The following is a 19,815-nucleotide window of genomic DNA, read 5'->3' on the forward strand; positions in this document are numbered from 1 at the left end:
TTCCCTGGTCCTCTGGAGTGGATTTCCAAGGCCAAGGGGAAGCACAGCAGAAGGAGAAATGATGGAATCCACTCCTTCATCTGCCAGCAGAAGCATCCCTTGGGCAGAATTCTGCTTGTGGGATCTTGGGGACATCTATCACTGCATAATGCATAATGCATTTTAGCAAGACCACCGAGTTACGCCGGTTTCCATCTCCCTGTAAGATATGTATTCAGTTTCTAACTCCAGATGTGTAGCTGTGGTAGCAACATACAGTGTGGCGGTACATTAAAGTGTAACACATTAGTTGTGGCATGAGCTTCCATAGTAAGACTGTACTGATGCAGCATCTGAAGAAGGTCCATGTGAAAAAATAGGGTCTTGCAGCAAAGTACATTTGTTACAGCATGATCAGCACTTAATCCCCTTTAATTTTCAGTGGCAGATACTTGGGTACACATTTCACTTTCCCCCTGAAATCAGCAGGATTCATGTGTGCTTGACTTTGCATGGATTGTGGTCTTAGGCTGCCGCCATATGCACATCTGCTTGGGAGTTCAGCCCACTCATTGCTTATGGGGTTGGGCTGCATTGAACCACAGGTTTTGTTGTTTTTGCTTCAGTGAACAACAAGCAGTTTCCAGAGCCATAGTTATTTTAAGCTGTTGCAGAAAAAGCGATGAAAGGTCTTGTGGCACCATAAAGCCGTACATATTTATTGCAGCACAGGCTTTCATGGAGAAAAAAGCTTTCATGCCAGCGCATATATATGCATGCCACATTATTATTATTTATCATCATTTGTGTAGCACTTTCAAGGGTTCCAAAGTACTTTTGAAGGGTTTTCAAGTATTTTTCATGCATTATCTAGTTACAATCTTAACCAGCTTAAGTGGCAGAGTAATCTAACCCCCATTTGCACTGGGCTGGGGTTGGATTACATGACCCTCTGCCCAGCCCTGTGTGCCACCTGTGTGCAGAGTTCCCTTTTCTGCCTGCCAAATACAATAGCAGCAGGAAGTGCTTCTAGTGAGTTTCCTGGCAGTGGCAACCAGCAGAGAACTCTAGGGAGGGGCTGAGCCAGCTGAGGATTTGTTTTGATTCCAAGCCAGCCCTGTTGCCATCGTGTGCTAGTATTGCCTCAGATCCAGGTCTGATCAATGTACCATCTCCCAACTGCTGGAGCAATTTCTCTTCCCCCTTTCACCTTCCATGCTTAGCAAGGATGTGAATGTGCTGGGGCCCCCACTGCTCCATTAAACCTGCCAGACAGTAGCAGGATTAGGAATGCATTCTCAGTCCTTGTTATTCTTCATATCTCTCATCTGGGGAGGCAGGACTAAGGATGAGGGAGAATGGCTTGCCTAAGGCTACCTAATGAGTTTATGGCAGAGGCGAGATTCATACTGGAGATTTCTTGATTCATAACTCATTCTGTTCTCTTAGCTGGTGTGGCACACCTGTTCTCTATTATATGTAAGCTAGGATATTCAGCTATTTTGTAAGGTGTTGCAAGACCCTTTCTTGTTCTTGGTGCACACTTATTTCTCATAAATAATATTGAATCTAAACATTTCCACGCTTCTCTCTGAATTTATATGTAAAATATTAAAATGTTGGTGCTGTTTGATATAGACCACACCTTTACACTCTGTATTTAGAAGAACCAGATTCCTCAGGCCACAGATATGGACCAGTTAGCAGTGAAGTAAGTAACTTCATATTATTTTACTTTTGGTTTTAATGTTAAGTTCTGTAATTGCTCATGGATGTGATTTTTTTTTAAAAAAAGGAGATTTGTTGGAAGCTTACATGTACATAAGCAGCATTTTCAAAACAGCACTTCCCAGTTCACACCTAATGCTCAGCTAAACCATGGCATAGTGTGAATTTCTCTGGTCCTGCTGCTGCTGTGCTACCCCAGACTAAGCCTGCAATCTGCACCCCTCTTACCTGGGAGTAAGCCCCATTGAATTCAACGAAACGTACTTCTGAGAAGACATGGTTAGGATTGTGCTGTAAACAATGGTTTGGCTTAGCATTATGCATTAACCAGGCCATGGTGTATTACATGTAACTGACAACCTCTTAATTTAAGTCATGAAATATAAAAAATAAGACACATCTTTCTTCTAACTATATTTGTGATGCTTTCCAAAATACCAGTCTAGATTTCCATTTGTTTCTGTGTATGTATGTTAGGCTGCAAGCCTAGAGATAAAAGTTTTTTCTATGTGAGTTACTTGTTGAAATATTGAAAATATTAATCGTCGTTAACATTTATTTACATGTTAAGTTATCATTGGTTTTGCCTCTCCTTTTTTTTTTTTTTTTTTTTTGCAGGTCATCCTTGCATTACAGAGAGTAGACAGCATTGTTGGGCTTCTGATGGATGGACTTAAGCAGATGAACCTCCACAATTGCATTAACATTATTCTGCTTTCTGATCATGGTAAGCTTATTTAAATTATGCAGGTCTTGTTCTTTTAAAAAACAAACAAACAAATAATAAGGATATTTTTCAATATTCTGGTGTTTTATTGGTTATATTTTGTTTTACTGTAATTTTGTGTTGAGCTACCCAGAGAACTGTGGTTACAGTGCAGCCTATAAATTTTATGTGTGAATGAATACATATTTTCTCTAAGTTAAGTGAGCATAACCTGCCAACCCCCACACTGCCCCCCCAAAAAAGGGGGGTGATCCAGGGAAGTGGCTGGAGCAGGAGGGAGAAATAGCAGTGTGACCCTGATCCCAAACCTCCTTCAGTTCTTTCATTAGACCTAGCGACCCGGCAGAAGTTACACCATTTCCTGTAGTTTGGATTGCTCTGTTATTGAAATGTCAAAGTCTATTTATACTACTAGGGTTGCAATCCTATACACACTTATCTGGGGGTATGTCCCATTGAACAGGATCGTGCCATTCATTTGTTGTTCATGTCTTTCTAGTAATTTTGCTTGGTGAGCTATGTTGTCTCAGTGAGCTATTCCTAAAAAGAGTCTTTCTTTCTTTCTTTGAAGGAATGGAGGCAGCAAGCTGCAGCAAATCAGCATACCTCAATACATACTTGGATAGTGTTCAAGACTTGTTTGTAATACCTGGACCTGCAGCTCGCTTGAGACCCCAAAAAGTTCCAGATGAGTATTACTCTTGTATGTAACTACTAGACTAATTTATACTACTTATTTGTGTGTGTTGCAACTTTCAAAGTACAGCAAAACAAATATTGGAACGAGCCTGTACTACAAGAGGTCCATAACAAAATAACCATGTCAAGCTTCTCTCCTGCTTCAGTCCTGGGAATGGTTGCCCTTTGTTTGACCATAGAGCAGGTTAAAATGGAAACTGAACAAATAAATGAATTATTGTGTTCATTACCTGCATCTGAAACAACTTATAAACATCTAGAGTGCAATCCTAAACATATATACACAGAAGTAAGTCCTATTGAATTCAGTGGGGCTTATTCCCAGGTCAATGAGGTAAAGATTGCAGCAAAAATTATAGAACAATGCATCATTGCACTGGAGCTCTTCTCTGTGTCAACTCTTCAGTGATTTAATCACTTGAAAGGCATAACTTAAGTGTTTTGGAACACTAAAGCTGGTTGGATGTGGGGAGGTAAAAAAAGAACTCTAGTTTTTGCAGGCATCTTCTTCAGGGTCATATACAAATGCAACCACTCACTATCTTGAGGCACAACCCCAGTATCCTATCAATATAATACAATACTTTCCCGGGAAAATCAGAGGCTCACTATGTCAGGTTCCTATTGGAAGACTGGACAACCGCTAGAACTTTAGCAGTGGCAAAGTTTTTATCCGTGGTTGCAAGAACCAATGATCCCTATCTTTTGAACAAAATGCTTGTTTAACCTGGAGGTAGGCTATATGAATTGTGCATTGCTTTGTAACGATTTGTTGGGTCTCTGGACTGTAATAAAGATTGATTTTGATAATACAATACAATAAGATGCTACATGTAATCATACTTTGGTAGAGCACGTGACTCTTAATCTCAGGGTCATGAGTTTGAGCCCCACATTGAGCAAAAGATTCCTGAATTGCAGGGAATTGGAGTAGATGGCACTTGTGGCCCTTTCGAAATCTACAATTCCATGATGCATTTTTAGTCCACAGTCTCTTAACTTTATTTCGCAGAAGTGAATAAATGCAGTTGATTTCTTTTGGGGGGAAATACAGAGCTGGCACATTTTAAAGCAATTAAACTGATTCATACCAAAGGCATGATATTTCAAAGAACACAAAACTTGAGTAGGTTCCAGAAAGATGACAGTTGCTGCTTGTTTTTATTTATTTAGACACTTCTCTATGTTTAACTAATGTACTGAGCACTGAGAGAAATCTCACACTACTCAAGTAAGTTGTGTGTTAAATGAATGACTGGAGAGCTTTTCAGCCAAGTCTGCCTGATGCCAGCATGGGACTGTCCACATTGGTTTTTGACACACTTGTGCTATGCTGTATGGTAAAGAGTTGCTTTTGGTGTGGATAAGGCTATGGCAAAAAAGAGAGAGTCATGAATGCTTGCTAAGGAATATGAAGTATTATGCAGTTTTTAAATCACCATGACTTATTAGGACATCCTTTATTTTCATTTTTCTTTTGACCTTTAGGTAACTAATTATTTCATCTAACTCTTCCAGTTGATTACGAAGGCATTGTAAGAAACCTTACAGTAAGTAAAGTCATTACTCTCTGCCCATTTGTAAAATTATAGCTGCATTCTTTATCGGGCTTACCCTTGTGGGTATGACACCAGATCACGTGGAAGTGGCTCCCATGATGGGGTGAGAGAGAGAGAGAGAAAGAGAGAAGGGGATCTGAAAGTTTTCTATAGAAGCATTTGAATAATTTACCGTTTGAGTTATTCAGGTGTTTCCATTTGGGAACACTTAAAATTTGCAAGCGTAATGGGGTTAAATACGTGTTTTTAATTTCAACATTTTCAGTGCTTGGTTCCAAATCAACCTTTCAAGCCATACCTGAAGCAACTGCTCCCCAAGCGATTTCATTATGCCAAGAATGACCGGATTGAGCCAGTGCATTTTTATATGGACAAGCAATGGCAGCTTGCTCGGTAAGTGGCCACTCTTTCGTTCCTGGCTATGAAAATTTAATTTTTTTACAGGGCCCATGAACTCTACTTGTGCATGGATGCATTGTTTCATTCCAGCACCATAACACAAATTGCATGTTTCTGAGTTTTGTTGCTTCTAAGTTGGATCAAATTATATATTTGTAACCTTTCTCGAGTTTTCCCTTCTGCTAGTTTGTTGGATTTTGAGGCTGAGTTAGAAGAATTTTAAGGAGCAGGACAAGGAGTTAGTCCTGGATGTGGAAAGGGAAAAGAAGCTAATGAAAAGATTTGAGAAGCATCCATGGGGGTAGCTAGGATTTAGGGGGGCGGGGCGGTGGCAAAACCTCAGTTAAGTATTTTTCTTTATTTACTTGATGGGAGGGCAGCCTCCTCCCCCCGCCGCCCTTGGCTATGCCAATGGAATTAGCATTACATAGTCTCAGCAAATGGTGCTTTGAATAGTAGGAAGAGGAACAAACTGAAAAAGGAAGGTTTGACGGTCAGTGGTTGCGCTAGTCAAGCTTTTTCTTTAATGCCGGTTGGCAGGTATTGCCAGTTATCTATTCATGTCTGTGTTTTGTAGGATGCCCTCTGAGCTCAAGTATTGCACTGGTGGATTCCATGGGTCAGACAATGCATTTGCAAATATGCAGGTAAATAGGATCTCTCCCCTCTGTGCGCTTCCAAGGCTTTTAATGATCCTGGGGTAGTCTTTGATGCTGGGATCTCTATCATGCTCCCTCTATGTTTCTCACTCATTCCTGACCACTGACCCTCCTTGCCATCTAGACTTGTGTCCTGCCTACTTAGGCTTATTCCAGTTACCTGTAATATGGGGCTGGGAGGCCCCTGTGAGCTCATCCATATATCTTTAAAAGATCCCCCACTGTATTGCTTTCATGGGACTGTTCCAAATTCAGGTTGTCTTGACAGCCAGCATTTTAAATTATCTCACTTTTGATATTTGGATCAAGAACCCATACGTTTATAAAATGCCAGAGATATGGTATTTATCTTACTTTAAATTGCAGATTCTGTCCTGTTCTGAGTGTGATGGGGTGGGATCAGCCTGGGTAACCCAACATTTATTCTTCTGTACATCTGCAGAGTATGTAGTCCAAATACATGGCACATGTATCACCCTTGTATCAGCTCTTGTCTGCTAGATTTTTGTGGTGACTGGAGCAGTCTTACCAGTGGCGTAGCGTGGGGGTGCAGGGGGGGCCGGCCGCACCGGCCGCAGCATCTGGGGGTTAGGGGGCGCAAATCCACGGGTTAGGGGGTGCAAATTACTTGCCTTGCCCCGGGTGCTGACAACCCACGCTACGCCACTGAGTCTTACAGCTAGATCTTGGTTTTATTAAATGTGCAACTTGCATGAGAATTCAAAAGAATGGTCTTTGGAGGGGACAAGTAGTAGTTTAAGATCTTTACTGTAGGAACATCTGTTGTTACCGAGAAGCATGGCATGCTAATGCTCTTTATAGCAAACAGCAGTGGCTGCACAAATAACAGCTGTTAAAAAAAAATTGCCACAAGAGATAAGAAACTCACTCGCCTTGAATGTAGCAGTCTGTTATTTGCTTTTGTTTGTCTTGATGGATGCAGCTGTAGTCTGAATAAAGGTAGATTATAACATTTATGTCATGACTTCAATAACATTTGCAAGGAAATACATATTGTATTTGTTCAAAGAAAGTAAAAAAGAACCTCAACTGGAACATTTGCAACAATGTAAGCCTCCTGACAGATAATGTTAGATCAAACTTGGTTTTTTGTTTCGTTTTTAAAGCTGGGTTTCCTGTATGCTGTTAAAAAGGGCTATCTCAGTCTTACATGTTTAGATAAATTTAAGGGCTACATAGACACAGGGGCATAATTAGTCACTGTTTACTTCTACTGGAGACAGTTCTGAAAAATATATGTGAACCAACTATATATTCCTCATACACGTAGTCTAAAGTAGAGGAGTCTGTTGAAAGGTCGTTTTGATTTCCCCTGAAATAACTTTAACAGAGAATAATTTCAGATGAGCTTAGCCTGCATTTGTATTCAGATCAATTTAGCAATTATTAGTTAAACGCTAACAGTGCAACCTTATAGAAGTAGTAGAAATAGAATTAATCATGCCTATTCTCAGATAAATGAGAATAGGACTACATCCTAAATGGATGTTCCAAATGAGTATGTGTTACACATTGAGAGAGAGAGAGAAAGGGAGATGTTCGTTTCATACATATAAAACATAATTTCTGTTTTATTCTAGGCTCTGTTTATTGGGTTTGGACCTGGATTCAAGATTCAAAATGAAGTTGATCCCTTCGAAAACATTGAGATCTACAATTTAATGTGTGGTACGGTAAAGTGGCTGCTCCCCCCCACCCCCACCTCACAAAGCTTTTGGAAAAATAGTTTTTGATTGGACTGGAGTTTTACATGCACATTATGGATACATTTCTTATAGTGGGAAACTGCTGGACTCTGATGTCTCCTGCCCAATTTCCAATCAAACAACAACAACCCTACATTTCTTTTAAGCCCCTTCTTGTCCTCTTCCTATTTACTCTCTTTCTATACGTGTATCATCTTCTCAGGATTCCCATATCTTACTATTTCCCCTTTCTTGGAGCTCTTTCTACCCATTGCAAACTGCCCTACACTTAAATAAGTGTTTAACTAGATATGAGGTTTGTGTGTGTATGTGGATATTTGAGGGACGTGCCAAGATTCATGGGTCTTTGGACATAGACAAGAAGCCAAATAAGCCTTCAGCTTCACCATAAAGACATGTTTTGTTGTTTTACATTTTGAAACTTTGCAAGTGATGAAATGCAGTCTCAATATACAGATTCATGGGAGCTGTATATTAAAGCTCTCTTGCATGGCCCTTGATGACTTGATCCAGATTAATAGCTTGTTTCCCCTTAGCATCAATAGTGCTATCATTTTCTCAGTGTGCATTTATTGAAATAGTTGTCCCTGTGCATAGACTTCTCTTTGGGAGAAAACTGTTTGTAAATACTATTCACTCTTATGAAATCCCTGTCAGTTTGAGGCTGCATTGGACTGCTCTTTATTAGGGAATGAATTTCAGCTTATTGTGTATTAGCAGCAGCATCACAGCCTGCAAGGGGCCCAAGCTTTTGCTTCACCTCTAGAACCTTTGTCAACAGTGAAGCTATCACCCTGTGAAGGAATAAGAGAGAAATTCTTGCAGTTGTAGACTATTCCTGTAGGCTTGAATCAGGGTTAGGGTTGGCCAGTGTGCAAGTGTGCCGTATAGAAGGCGGAAGATCTCAAGCTGTCTTCCATACATATGACAGGCAGTGTTTCTTGGGTAGTGAGCAGACTATAATATACTGTATTTAAAGATTTGCTTGTTCCCATATGAGTCTGCCTACTCACTGATATCTTTAGAGGAAGCACAACTTCACATCTCAATAACGTCCGAGGTCCTTCTCAGTGGTAGTACCCAGGCTCTGGAATTCTGTCTCCCAGGAGACCCACCTGTGGCGTGTGATTACTTTATTTTACTGTCTTATATTTTTTATGATTATGATCTGCTTCCAGTGGGCCTTTCAGTTGACCACCAGCATCGATAGAATTAAAAAATGTCAGAAATTCTAAAGACATGGCATTTTCATGATCATAGTTGCAAATGGACTGCAGTACAGAAGTACAGTACAGAAGTGCACCTTTGAACATCTTTGCCATTGTTTTCTGAACAACTGTAGATCTACTTGGCTTGACACCGGCTCCCAACAATGGAACCCATGGAAGCCTCAACCACCTTTTAAAGAAGGCCAGTTATATGCCGAGACATCCCAAGGAAGAAAGCCTTCCTTCGACATGCCCTTCCACACAACAGAGAACCTCTGCAGATAACCGTGGCTGCCCATGTGATTTTTCAGTAAGTATTCATGAGACCAAAAAAATATAGGTAGCAAAAAACCATGGAATCCTGCTTAAGCTGTGTCAACATCACTTGGCATTCGGTGATGTCAATGAGGGATTTTTATGGTTTGTAATAAGTATTTTTTAAAAAACAACAACCCCCAAACCTTTAAATATTTATATTTCTAACCCAGTCTTCATAACAATGTGATACCAGTGAGGGTTATCAACCAATACAATAATAACCCAAAAATAAAAGGAGCAGATAAAATCACAGCAAGGGCAGCAATAACAAGAATAATCAATATCTGGCCAGATGGTCACCCCTGTAAAGGCTGGATGGAATAGGTGGTTTTCGGTTGACATTGGAAGCTTATCAGTGTTGGTGCTAGTCATAGTTCAAGGGAAAGGACATACCATGATGGCAGTGAGAGTGAGAGGTCTTTCCCTCAATGCTGCATAACAGATGTCACTGGGATGTGGAACAGCTAGGAGAACCTCAGCTGTTGATCTTAGCATGTTGTTTTAGAACTTTATAAGTCATTACTAGTGCACTGAATTTTGCTTGATAGCAAGCAAATTGGAAACCATTGCAACTCTCACAAGATCAGTACAATAGGATTCCAAGGACCTGAACCAGTCAGATGACTATCTGCCACATTTTGCACTAGCTATAGCTTCTGAACCATCTTCAAAGCAAGCCCCACATACAGCTTATTACAGTAATCCAATCCCAAGGTTGTCAGTGCATGAGTCATAGAGGCTAGACTGTCCCTTTTCAGGAACGGCCATAGCTGGCAAACCAGACAGAGCTGGAAAAACAGCCTTCTACTGAGACCACACCTAACAACAATGCTGGAACAAGGAGAATTCTCAGACCATGAGCCTCCTCCTTCAAAGGGAAATCTTTCCACCCAGCCCAGCCCCCAGATGATGATGTGAATTCAATTGTTCCTGTCTTGGTCATCAGATTGGTCCTTTGATGAGTGGGTTAGAGACCTAACCCTGCTCCACAGCTAATCTGCACAGATCAGCTAAGGGGGGAGGAGGGAGGGCTATGTGTCTGTGATAACGTTGGGTGGTCACACCCATTGCTGGCATGTGACCCTTGCAGGGTAGGCCAATGGTAAATTTAGCCCTCAACCATTGATTATTTTAGCTGGGTCTGATAGGAGCTGGAGTTCAACAGCAGCTGGAGGGCCCATAGGTTCTCTGTCTCTGAAGTGGGAGAAAGCTTTGTCACTATATCCCCTCATGGGGGCCCTTTGATTGAGAGGAACAAAGTTGGAACATAAGAAACAGGACATTTTTTGTGAAATGTTTTGCTTGGTATGATGGTACACAAAATCACGACCTCACCTTTTGCTTTCTCTTGCCACAGATTCAACAACAGATAACTTTCAATACTTCAGAAAGTAAGCATTGTAACTACTTAGAGAAAAGTATAAATTAAGCAGAAAATCTTTCCAGGAGAAGCAAGCTGAATTGTGTTTTTCTTCCTCCTACTCTAGTAAAGAAGATTGAAAAATACAGTTTGCCATTTGGGAGGCCCAGAGTGCTCCAAAAGAAGCAGGTCTATTGTCTTCTTCACAGCTACCATTATGTAAATGGCTTTAGCCACAAGATCAAGATGCCTTTGTGGAGTGCCTATATGGTTAACAAGCATGTAAGTACATTAGTAATTAAGGACACAGTTTATATTTAAAAGGGGGAAAAGAAGTTATCAGGAGATGCAAGACTAGTGAGCCTAAACAATACTAAGGCGAATACTGATACTAAGAGCTAAACCAAATGGTTCTTAGACAGCACAGTGGTTCTCCATACTATTAGAGAGTTCTTTACAAGTCATATGTTCAGCCAGCCAAACTGAGACTGGAATAATTATTGGCCAAAAAAAGCTTCACAGGCTAAACCATTTCATAGATGGCAGTCAGAGTAAGGGAGACAATTGTGAATCTGTATCTGGCAATTTATGTAACGTGCGATATGCATACACAGCAACTAATGCCCCATTTTGTTAAATAGGACAATTGGACTGCATCTTCAGAAGCCACCCCAAGCTGTTTCAATGTCGACAGTCGCATTCCTTCGAACCGCAGCCAGATGTGTTCATTTTACAAAAGTCACCCCCAGCTCAACTATGGATTTCTTTTCCCACCAAGTAATTCTGTTTTCTTTCTCTTTCTAAGCAGAGCAATTTATTAGCATGCAAAGCAAGAGTTGCAGTTTCTGTTTTTATATATAAGATGTAAGGCACCGACTGATTTATGTGCATGTAATTGACATGCAACAGTGCATGCGCACATCGCTGTGACCCAGAAGTTGGCAAAAAGGGGGGGGGGGAATGGGGCATAAGCCTTTTTTGAGACATTTCATTCAAATTTTGTAATTAATAGTTATTTATACATTTTTAATTTTCAGATCTGATAAAGGATGAAAGATACAGTAAAATCGAAGCATTCTTATCAAGCAATATTGTACCAATGTACCATGCTTTCCATGGTAAGGGTTAATTGTGTCTTCTCTTTTTATTTTTAAAACCACCACCTGCCACCTAAACCCCTGAAACTCACTAATAAGTAAAGATGTTTGGAGGCAAGTGTGTACTCCCTCAGTTGAAGAATGGTATGAGGAGGCAGCAGGGCTGACTAACAGAGGCAGGTGAGGGGCCTGGAGGGCAGCTGCTTGCACCTCCCTGTGCCGCCGCCCCAGTTTGCCTAAAAATATACAAATCAAGGGAAATTTCCCAGGTCACAGAGGTTATGTATTATGAGGCCTCCAACATCCCAAAGATGTCATATTTGCCAGCCATCAGGGGGTGGTGATATGTTCATGCCATAAAAAACTAGTTTGACAAATAAGAAAAATAAAGGCAGCCTATGATCTTAGTAAGGGAAATGCCAAAAAGATGCCTTTTTATCCTGCATGTGTGATTGATAGGAAAGGCGCTTGTATTTCCTTGTTCAACTGCTCCCATTGCGTTTTCAGTGATATGGAACTACTTTAATGCAGTCCTACTACCAGCCTATGCTGCAGCCAGAAATGGTGTCCATGTCATTGCTGGCCCTGTGTTTGATTACGACTACAATGGCTTGTATGATACACCCGAGGAAGTGAAAAGGTAAACATATGTCAGTTGTAGCTATTTTTAAAACCGTATTACAATTTTATGGCACTAGCTACCATAGAAAAGTTCTTACTATGGTTAATTTCTGGGATGAAACATCAGATAAAATGCATTTTGTTATCTATCTATCATCTATCTATCATCTATCTATTTATCTATCTATCTCCCATTTTTGTATTCTCAGCAATACTGATGGGCAAATAAGTCGGTTTCACTTTCACATGAGTTCACCTAGAAGTTCATTGTGTTCCATTTCTGCAGTCACCTGTGATTTTATTTCTGTGGAAAGTTAGCGAACAATCTATATTTCAAGTAGTTCATCAGTTATAAAAAAGGGGAGGGGAAGAGTGAAAGGAACTCCTTATTAACATACACTGATATACGAACTGAACCAATCCACAACTCCCAAACTACAGTCAATAGGTTTACCACATCTATCAGCCAATCACCCATTCCCACCACCCTTCTGAGTAATACCCCTCCCCACCCTCTCACTGTATATAAGGGTCTGGTGACTTCTGTTTCAGTGTATCTGAAGAAGTGTGCATGCACACAAAAGCTCATACCAATTAAAAACTTAGTTGGTCTCTAAGGTGCTACTGGAAGGAATTTTTTTATTTTGTTCCCAAACTAATGTGAGGATCAGAACTTACTTGATCCACCAATATTCATACTTCATACAATTCTTGACTCAGAAATCGTATCAGAATATGTTTAAATACAAATTTGGGAGGCCATAGAAATTTTGAAAGAAATGTGTTTTAAAATAGCATTTAAATATAGATCCATTCTGGAGCCCCGTTCGCATCCTGAGTAGAACGTAAGACGCATCTGTGGGTCACATTTTGCCACTTCCGCGCATGCGCGTGATGTCATTTTGAGCGTCTGCGCATGTGCGGGCGGCAAAACCCAGAAGTACCGTGCTCTGTTACTTCCGGGTCGCCGCAGAGCGTAACCTGAAAATGCTCAACCTGAAGCACATTTAACCCTAGGTATGACTGTATGTGCATTTATAAATAATCATTTATATTACTTTATATTATTAATAATACAAAACACATGTCCACTTTAATATAGTGGGCAAAGTTAGCCTAGCCCCCTCCTAAGCTTGAACACTCCCCCTCCTCCATCTCCACAATTTTTCCCCCGAAGATTTCATTTCCACTTTCCCTTAACTGTGTTTTGTTTTGTCTGAATCAGGGAACATGATTTAATGCTGACTGAAGTTTGTTTCAAAGTAAGCCTACACTAACCATAGGATCCCTGGTTCTGACTAATTAGCAACCACAGTTAAGGGGAAATGGAAGCAGCTACTTCTGGACTGCAGCTCAGCTTTGTGGGAGAGGAACAGAGAAGGAGAGGAGCCCAGTCATTCATGTAGTACTGAACGAAGATTTAGCATTCAGTCCAAATACAGCCTGTGAACCTGCTACACAGATACCTACTATCATTTCGACAAATTCAATTCCTTCCTTCATCTGAGTTGCTATTGTAATTTTTCTTTCTTTCAAAGCTTTCCTTAGGAAAACAATTCTAGTTTTCCAGTTAACTAGACTCACTGTTCCAAAGAGTTCTTTTGACTTATCATGAACTCTGCTTGAAGTAACTTATTAACAGCACCATTAACTGGTAAGCTTCAGTAGGTTTTCTTTAAAATGAGGAAATAAAGCTTTTAAAAAAGGAAAGCTACTTCCAGAGAAACACATTTCATGCCTTTGACATCAAGGGACTTGATCCATCAGCAAATTCTCCTGTATGATTCATTTCAAAAATGTTTTGTCATAGCAGAACTTTCTGGTGGGTTGCATTTAGCAGGATCAAACCATTTTAATGGTATAGTTTGGGCTTAAATGTTTTGTCGATTCTGCTGTCCATTCTATTGTGGTGTGACAAAACTTTAAAAGCTTACAAGGACAAAGTCTAAGATACTGATTTTATAAATTTTTATTCCAGGCTCACAAGTAATCCAGAAGTCCTCATTCCAACTCACTACTTTATTATCTTGACAAGTTGTAAAAATGTTTCCCAGACTCCTTGGCAATGCGAAGGGTCTCTTGACGTCGCATCTTATGTTATACCTCACAAAGAAGACAACAGTGAAAGCTGTGCAGTGAGTAATCCCAATTCCCCCCCTCCCCCCCAAAAAATAAGACAGGCACACTCTGTGGCAATCTTTTACACAACCTTTTCTCTCTGCTCCAACAGAATGGCAAGCCTGAGTCCTCGTGGGTGGAAGAGAGAATTAAGTTCCATGCAACCCGAGTCAGAGATGTGGAACTTCTTACTGGACTAAGTTTCTACCATGACAGAAAACAGGCTGTACCCGAGATATTACAGTTAAAAACTTATTTGCCAAGCTTGGACAAGGCCTAATGTGAGTTTCTATACAGAAAGAGAGAGAAAGAAAGAAACTATATTGCACAAAGTAAATGTTTTAATCGTGCTGGAAGATACTTTTTTTTGAAAATGCTTGAGCAAAATGGGAGCTGGAAAGACTCTTTGCCACATTTGTATCTCAGGGACATTTTATGGACCAACTATAGCAAAAGAGAACAGCTTCTCCCAGCCTGTTAGCCACATGAATGAGGTGGAAAGTTTTTGTATATTACTACAGTCATTCTGCCAGCCATACGTAAATGGACGCACATGCAACGTCAACAGCTCTTTTCAACTCCATTTAAGTGTACTGGAATTACTTTATTTTTGTTTATAGTGGATTATTTGTGTTAATAGTGGATTAACTAAAAGTGAAACAACTGGCATGTATATTTTTTAAAAAAGAAGAAATAATATAAATACTAAATAAAGATACAGCCATGTTCCGGAGTTGTTTGGCAGAATGTACTCTATGTCAAATACTTATAGAAAGAAGAGGCTTCTGATAGCTTTGTAATATTTGCTAAAAATAAAAGAAAAAATCACTAGCATATTTGTATTGCCCACACCCTTTTCTGGAAATTGAAAAAATACTGATTTTAGGATACTAGTCCTTTTGAGCAACACATATTTGCTGGTACTGCTTTAAAAAAATAAGGAAAGATTATCATTTGTCATAAAGATTCTCTTTCCCCTTTGAGATGCAGGAGAATCGTTTAACTCAAACAGAAGAAAAGTAAATCCATATATACCATTCAGTGTTAAATGCTGTTTTACACCTAAAAGATTATTCCATTTGCCAAAAACCCTGATGCTGGCTGATCCCAACAACTCCAACATAGAATCTTCTCTGGGTATGGGAAAGGCATCAGGTGTGGTGATTTTATTAATGCTTCTGAAGTCTGTACAAAATCTAATAGGCCCACCTGGCTTTGGAATGGAAACCACTCGAGAGGACCACATGCTTAGAGATTCCTTGATCGCATCTAACATCTCCTTTATTTACTTCCTTATCTTCTCCAGCACTTTTCCATTCACATGTTAAAGATTTCAGCATATTCACTCAGGACTTTCACAATTCCCTTTTAACTTGTTCAGGAATTCACTGTTACAAGAGAATACTGGACTGATCCAGCTTCCGATGTACTTGAGTTGCCTTCTGTAAAGGTAATCCCAGTCACTCTCCAGTGCTAAGTATTATCCACCACACAGAAATATGCACACCTGGTGAAACAGCGCCACCAGGTGTTCTGGACACAACATTTCATGAGCGTTTGAACACAACAAAACACAAACAAGTTCTGAAGCATTATTTTTTCCAAGACTTTATAGAATAAAATGTGGGCTTCATTTTTTTATGGCGACTGTTTGCCACTTTAAAATATTAATTTTGCTAATCAAAGTGACATACCATCGCAAAATGAAGCCCACATTTTTTTCTATAAAGTGTCTTTAAAAAGAAAAATATCTCTGTTTGTCTGCTTTAGTTGGCAGATTAGATATACAGTGTTTGCCAACCTAGTGCCAGATGTTTTGGACTACAATTTCCCTCTCCCCCAGCCAGCATTTATTTTACAAATAAATACAAATATTTATTTTACAAAATTTGTATGTCACCTAATTGTAAATAACCTCCCTAAGTGGTTTACCATTAATTTAACCAGTAATGCTAATATAATTCTCCTTCTCCTTCTTTTTCTTCTGCGATCACTCATAGCCGAGTAAGATTTGTCTTCCATAAACACGGTTTTAAAAGTTAGTCCATAAGTGACTGTGGAGGCTAATTCTGGATCCACACATCCCTTCATGGTAGGGACATAGCTTTCTGGGTGGGAGTTGATCACAGTGGGGGCTTTCCAAATGTGCCTTCCTCTTAGCACATTTCTCCCTTTCGTCCTGAGTTCAAGCTTCTTCAAAGTCCATGACACCTTTGGTAAAGGCTGTTCTCCAATTGGAGCGTTCGCAGGCCAGTGTTTCCCAGTTGTCGGTGTTTATGCTACATTCTTTTAGACTTGCCTTGAGAGAGTCTTTGAACAGCTTTTGTTGACCACCAGCATTAAGCGTACCATTTTTAAGTTCGGAAGAGAGTAGTTGCTTTGGAAGCTAATAGAATTATGCTGCCACCAACGTACATAGTTGTTGTAAATGGTAGCTGTGCTTCTTTTGCATACACTTAAGCTCTAATTCAGGCATGGGGAAACTCCTGACAAGTTCTCAGTTGGCCCTTGAAGACATTGTTCTGAAGCCTTGCCCACCTGCCTCACACTTGGCACCATATGATGTCAGTTGTGGGATGAACAATGCCAAGGCAGCAAAGGAGTAACCTGGAGGGCTCAAGTGTTCTCTCAACTGTGAGCTGCACTGGGATTGGCTCCACTCAGGAGCTCCAGAATCCTGCTGTAAGTGCCAAATGCGAGTCCACATAGTTCACCTCCAATTCGGAGCTTTTCAGCTCTAGTTGTGAGCAATGCATCTGGGATTGCCTCCTGTCACCAGCATTTTGCCTCCTTTGTAGGCTAGCTTCTATTCAAGTCATTCTGCAAATGCTTGCTTTGAAATAAAATTGCGTAAACAAAGGAAAGTTTTTTCCTTTGCTGAGCAGCTTGAATTTAATTAGTGTCTAATTGAACTGCCACCAACTATGCGTTTTGCACTTCATTGCCATGTAACGGATGGTGCCTTTAAATTTTTCATCTTCTATATACCCATTTGTATATATCAACCAACTGAGGATCATGCTGTGCATCTAGTGAAGTGGACTCTAGTTCACAAAAGCTCGTGCCATAATTAAATGTGTTCGTCTTTTAAGATTCGGCAAGATTCTTTGTTGTTCTAGTCAGCAGACTGAGACAAATGGATGGGTTGGGAAGTGTTACATTGTTATAACTTCTCTATAATCCGGGCAGAGACAAAGGTCGGGCTAAATTTCAGTATTATCAGTGATGTTTAAGTGTGAATTTAAAAGCTACAACCAATTGTTGTGCAGTGGCAGTAAAGGCTGCCACTGGGGATGGAGGAGAAATTCAGTTCAGTAAATTTATCAAATTTGCACTTTTCAAAAGAGAACAGAAGCACAGTAATCCTTCTCTCTTATCCGAATTTCACAATGCAGTTCCTCAACCACTGTTTACAAAAATGCATATGTTAGGGGAAAGTATGCTTAAAAGTGAAGATGTTGGTGAAAATAACATACAGAAACTCATGATATCAGGGGAAATTGCATGCAAAAATGTGTGTGTTAATCAAAACTGCATATAAAAATGTGTTTATTACGAGAAAAATCTCTTGAAAATGCTGTGTGATTTTCATGAGAACTGAACTTAAGGGGAAAATGAGAAAGAGGATGGAAACTGACAGATCCTTTCATCTTTAGCTGCTACATAAGTATCTGTCACATATTCCACCCAAATTGTGGAAAATACACAAAAGATGTACATTTATTTACATCTTTAATTAGCTACATTTCTCTGCTCCTCTGAAAAGCGTGAGTCCTTGTAAATAGAGCACTTTTTAAAAAAGCCCAACAGTAGCAACCTGAACTTGACAAGAAAAAGCACTTTTACCTATTTCTCCATTGGTGGGCCAAATTATATGGGGCACTAAATACTCTGAATGCTTCCAGATTGAGGGCCTTTGGTGCTTCCTAATCAGTCCATGTGCTGCATATGCAAGTACATTGGAAAATCTGCACTATTGGGCTCCCTCCACATGTCCTCCAGCACGTTCTGGCCACACAAAGAGCATGATTCTCTTCCCATTTTCTCACAGGCCCTCATTGTTGTTTAGCCGTTTAGTCGTGTCCAACTCTTTGTGACCCCATGGACCAGAGCACGCCAGGCGCTCCTGTCTTCCACTGCCTCCCACACTTTGGTCTTTAATGGTTGCTTACATCTATCTGGAGTTGTTCTCTTCCCTCAGTAGAGACAGAAGCTTATGCAGAGTGAACAGCTTCCTTTTCCCCACTTCAAATGTTCTCCCGGCCTGAGGCTGTTCTGTGGCTCTACCACAGGAGGGCAATATGACCAACTATTCAACATTTTCTATGACGAGCAGCACCAACAAGAATAAATATGCATATGCATGCAGTTTTGGCATTAAGAATGGTGCAGTTGAGGGCAGTATGTAAACTGGAACATGGATCCCCTTACTATTTCTTGGGACTTCTCAGGCAATCATTCCAAAATATTCTTTCTCGGTGGGACTGAATGCTGCTGTGTGGAGTGCTCCTTTTCAGAGTGCCAGCATGTCTTTTATCATTCCATCCTCCGCCCCCCATTTTCTACTCTCCCCTCCAAAAGCCAGTCAGCATTCTGTCACCAGTGAACATGCTCAGTTCTTACAGACTCAGAGCTCCTGGCTTTATTTTCCCCCAAACGTTTCATTAATATACCATACTGCCTCCAAAGGAACTTAGAGCAGCAATTCAGCAATGCTGGAAAATCAGCCTGAGTGCTTCATGAGTCTGGGTTTCCCACTTTCAAGTCCTATACTCCAGCCAAGGAGTGGGGAACCTGTGTCCTTCCAAATATTGCTCCCCAACTCTCATTAACCATGAAGCAGCATGCCCAATGGTCCACAAAAACGGGAGCTGTAGTGCAGCAATATCTGCAGGGCCACAGGTCAGTCCAGTCCCTGATGTAGGCACTGGGGTTCAGTGGCTCTGAATAGAGGTGGTTGTTATTCTTTTTAACCCATTATTTTGTGTTTGAGGTTACAGGGGAAGGAAAGTAGGTGGTACTTACCTCCCTCCCTTTCACTACTGGGAGTCTCTGCTGGATAAAAACCCCTTCCACTAATAGAAGAAACCCTGGATCTAAGCAATTTTCTCCCCTTGTTTAATCTTCTCTCTATTGTCTCGCAGCTGGTAAGCTCTTCAGGGACAGGAGCATTCGCCTTATTACTCTGTAAAGTTCTGTGCACGTAAAACATGTAATATCCATCGGCCACACAAAATGAATTTTACTTCACTATTTCTGGTGTATTCAAAACTGCTCACAAATAAAAGAGATGAAATACATTGGAATATAACCTGACATTAGAAGCAACAAGATTAAAACACGTTAAAAGTAGAGCCCATGTTTGTTTGTTTTTCTTATTAATCCAATTCAGAGATCTTTGCACATTTCTCTGTCGGCATATGCATGCTATTGTGAGTGAGGATCTCCTGTCAGATAAATGGCTGGTGTGGTCAGCTTTGCCAACAGCTATCACCGGTTGAAGCATTAGAAAGGATGGATTGGCATGAGGCCTCCGCCCCGATAAATAATTACCAGTTTCATGATGTGAACACAATCTCAGTTTGGGAACAACATGTCAACCCTTTTTGCTCGATG

General features: G+C 40.4%; 1 protein-coding gene across 1 annotated transcript in view; it reads left to right on the forward strand.

Moving 5' to 3' along the window:
• The window catches only part of ENPP1 (ectonucleotide pyrophosphatase/phosphodiesterase 1), a 45,330-nt gene extending 30,398 nt beyond the window's left edge, over positions 1-14,932 (forward strand). The window contains exons 11-25 of the mRNA XM_083731118.1: positions 1,618-1,690; positions 2,326-2,434; positions 3,006-3,137; positions 4,652-4,683; positions 4,958-5,085; positions 5,669-5,738; positions 7,352-7,439; positions 8,820-8,995; positions 10,361-10,394; positions 10,491-10,645; positions 11,005-11,140; positions 11,401-11,481; positions 11,968-12,100; positions 14,060-14,216; positions 14,312-14,932. Coding sequence (XP_083587244.1) covers positions 1,618-1,690; positions 2,326-2,434; positions 3,006-3,137; positions 4,652-4,683; positions 4,958-5,085; positions 5,669-5,738; positions 7,352-7,439; positions 8,820-8,995; positions 10,361-10,394; positions 10,491-10,645; positions 11,005-11,140; positions 11,401-11,481; positions 11,968-12,100; positions 14,060-14,216; positions 14,312-14,479 — 1,672 coding nt within the window. The 3' untranslated portion in view covers positions 14,480-14,932. The remainder of the gene's footprint in view (positions 1-1,617; positions 1,691-2,325; positions 2,435-3,005; positions 3,138-4,651; positions 4,684-4,957; positions 5,086-5,668; positions 5,739-7,351; positions 7,440-8,819; positions 8,996-10,360; positions 10,395-10,490; positions 10,646-11,004; positions 11,141-11,400; positions 11,482-11,967; positions 12,101-14,059; positions 14,217-14,311) is intronic.
• The last annotated feature ends 4,883 nt before the right edge of the window (positions 14,933-19,815 follow it).

This window comes from Podarcis gaigeae (genome assembly GCF_964106915.1).
Source record: "Podarcis gaigeae genome assembly, chromosome: 3".
Lineage (NCBI taxonomy): Eukaryota > Metazoa > Chordata > Lepidosauria > Squamata > Lacertidae > Podarcis > Podarcis gaigeae.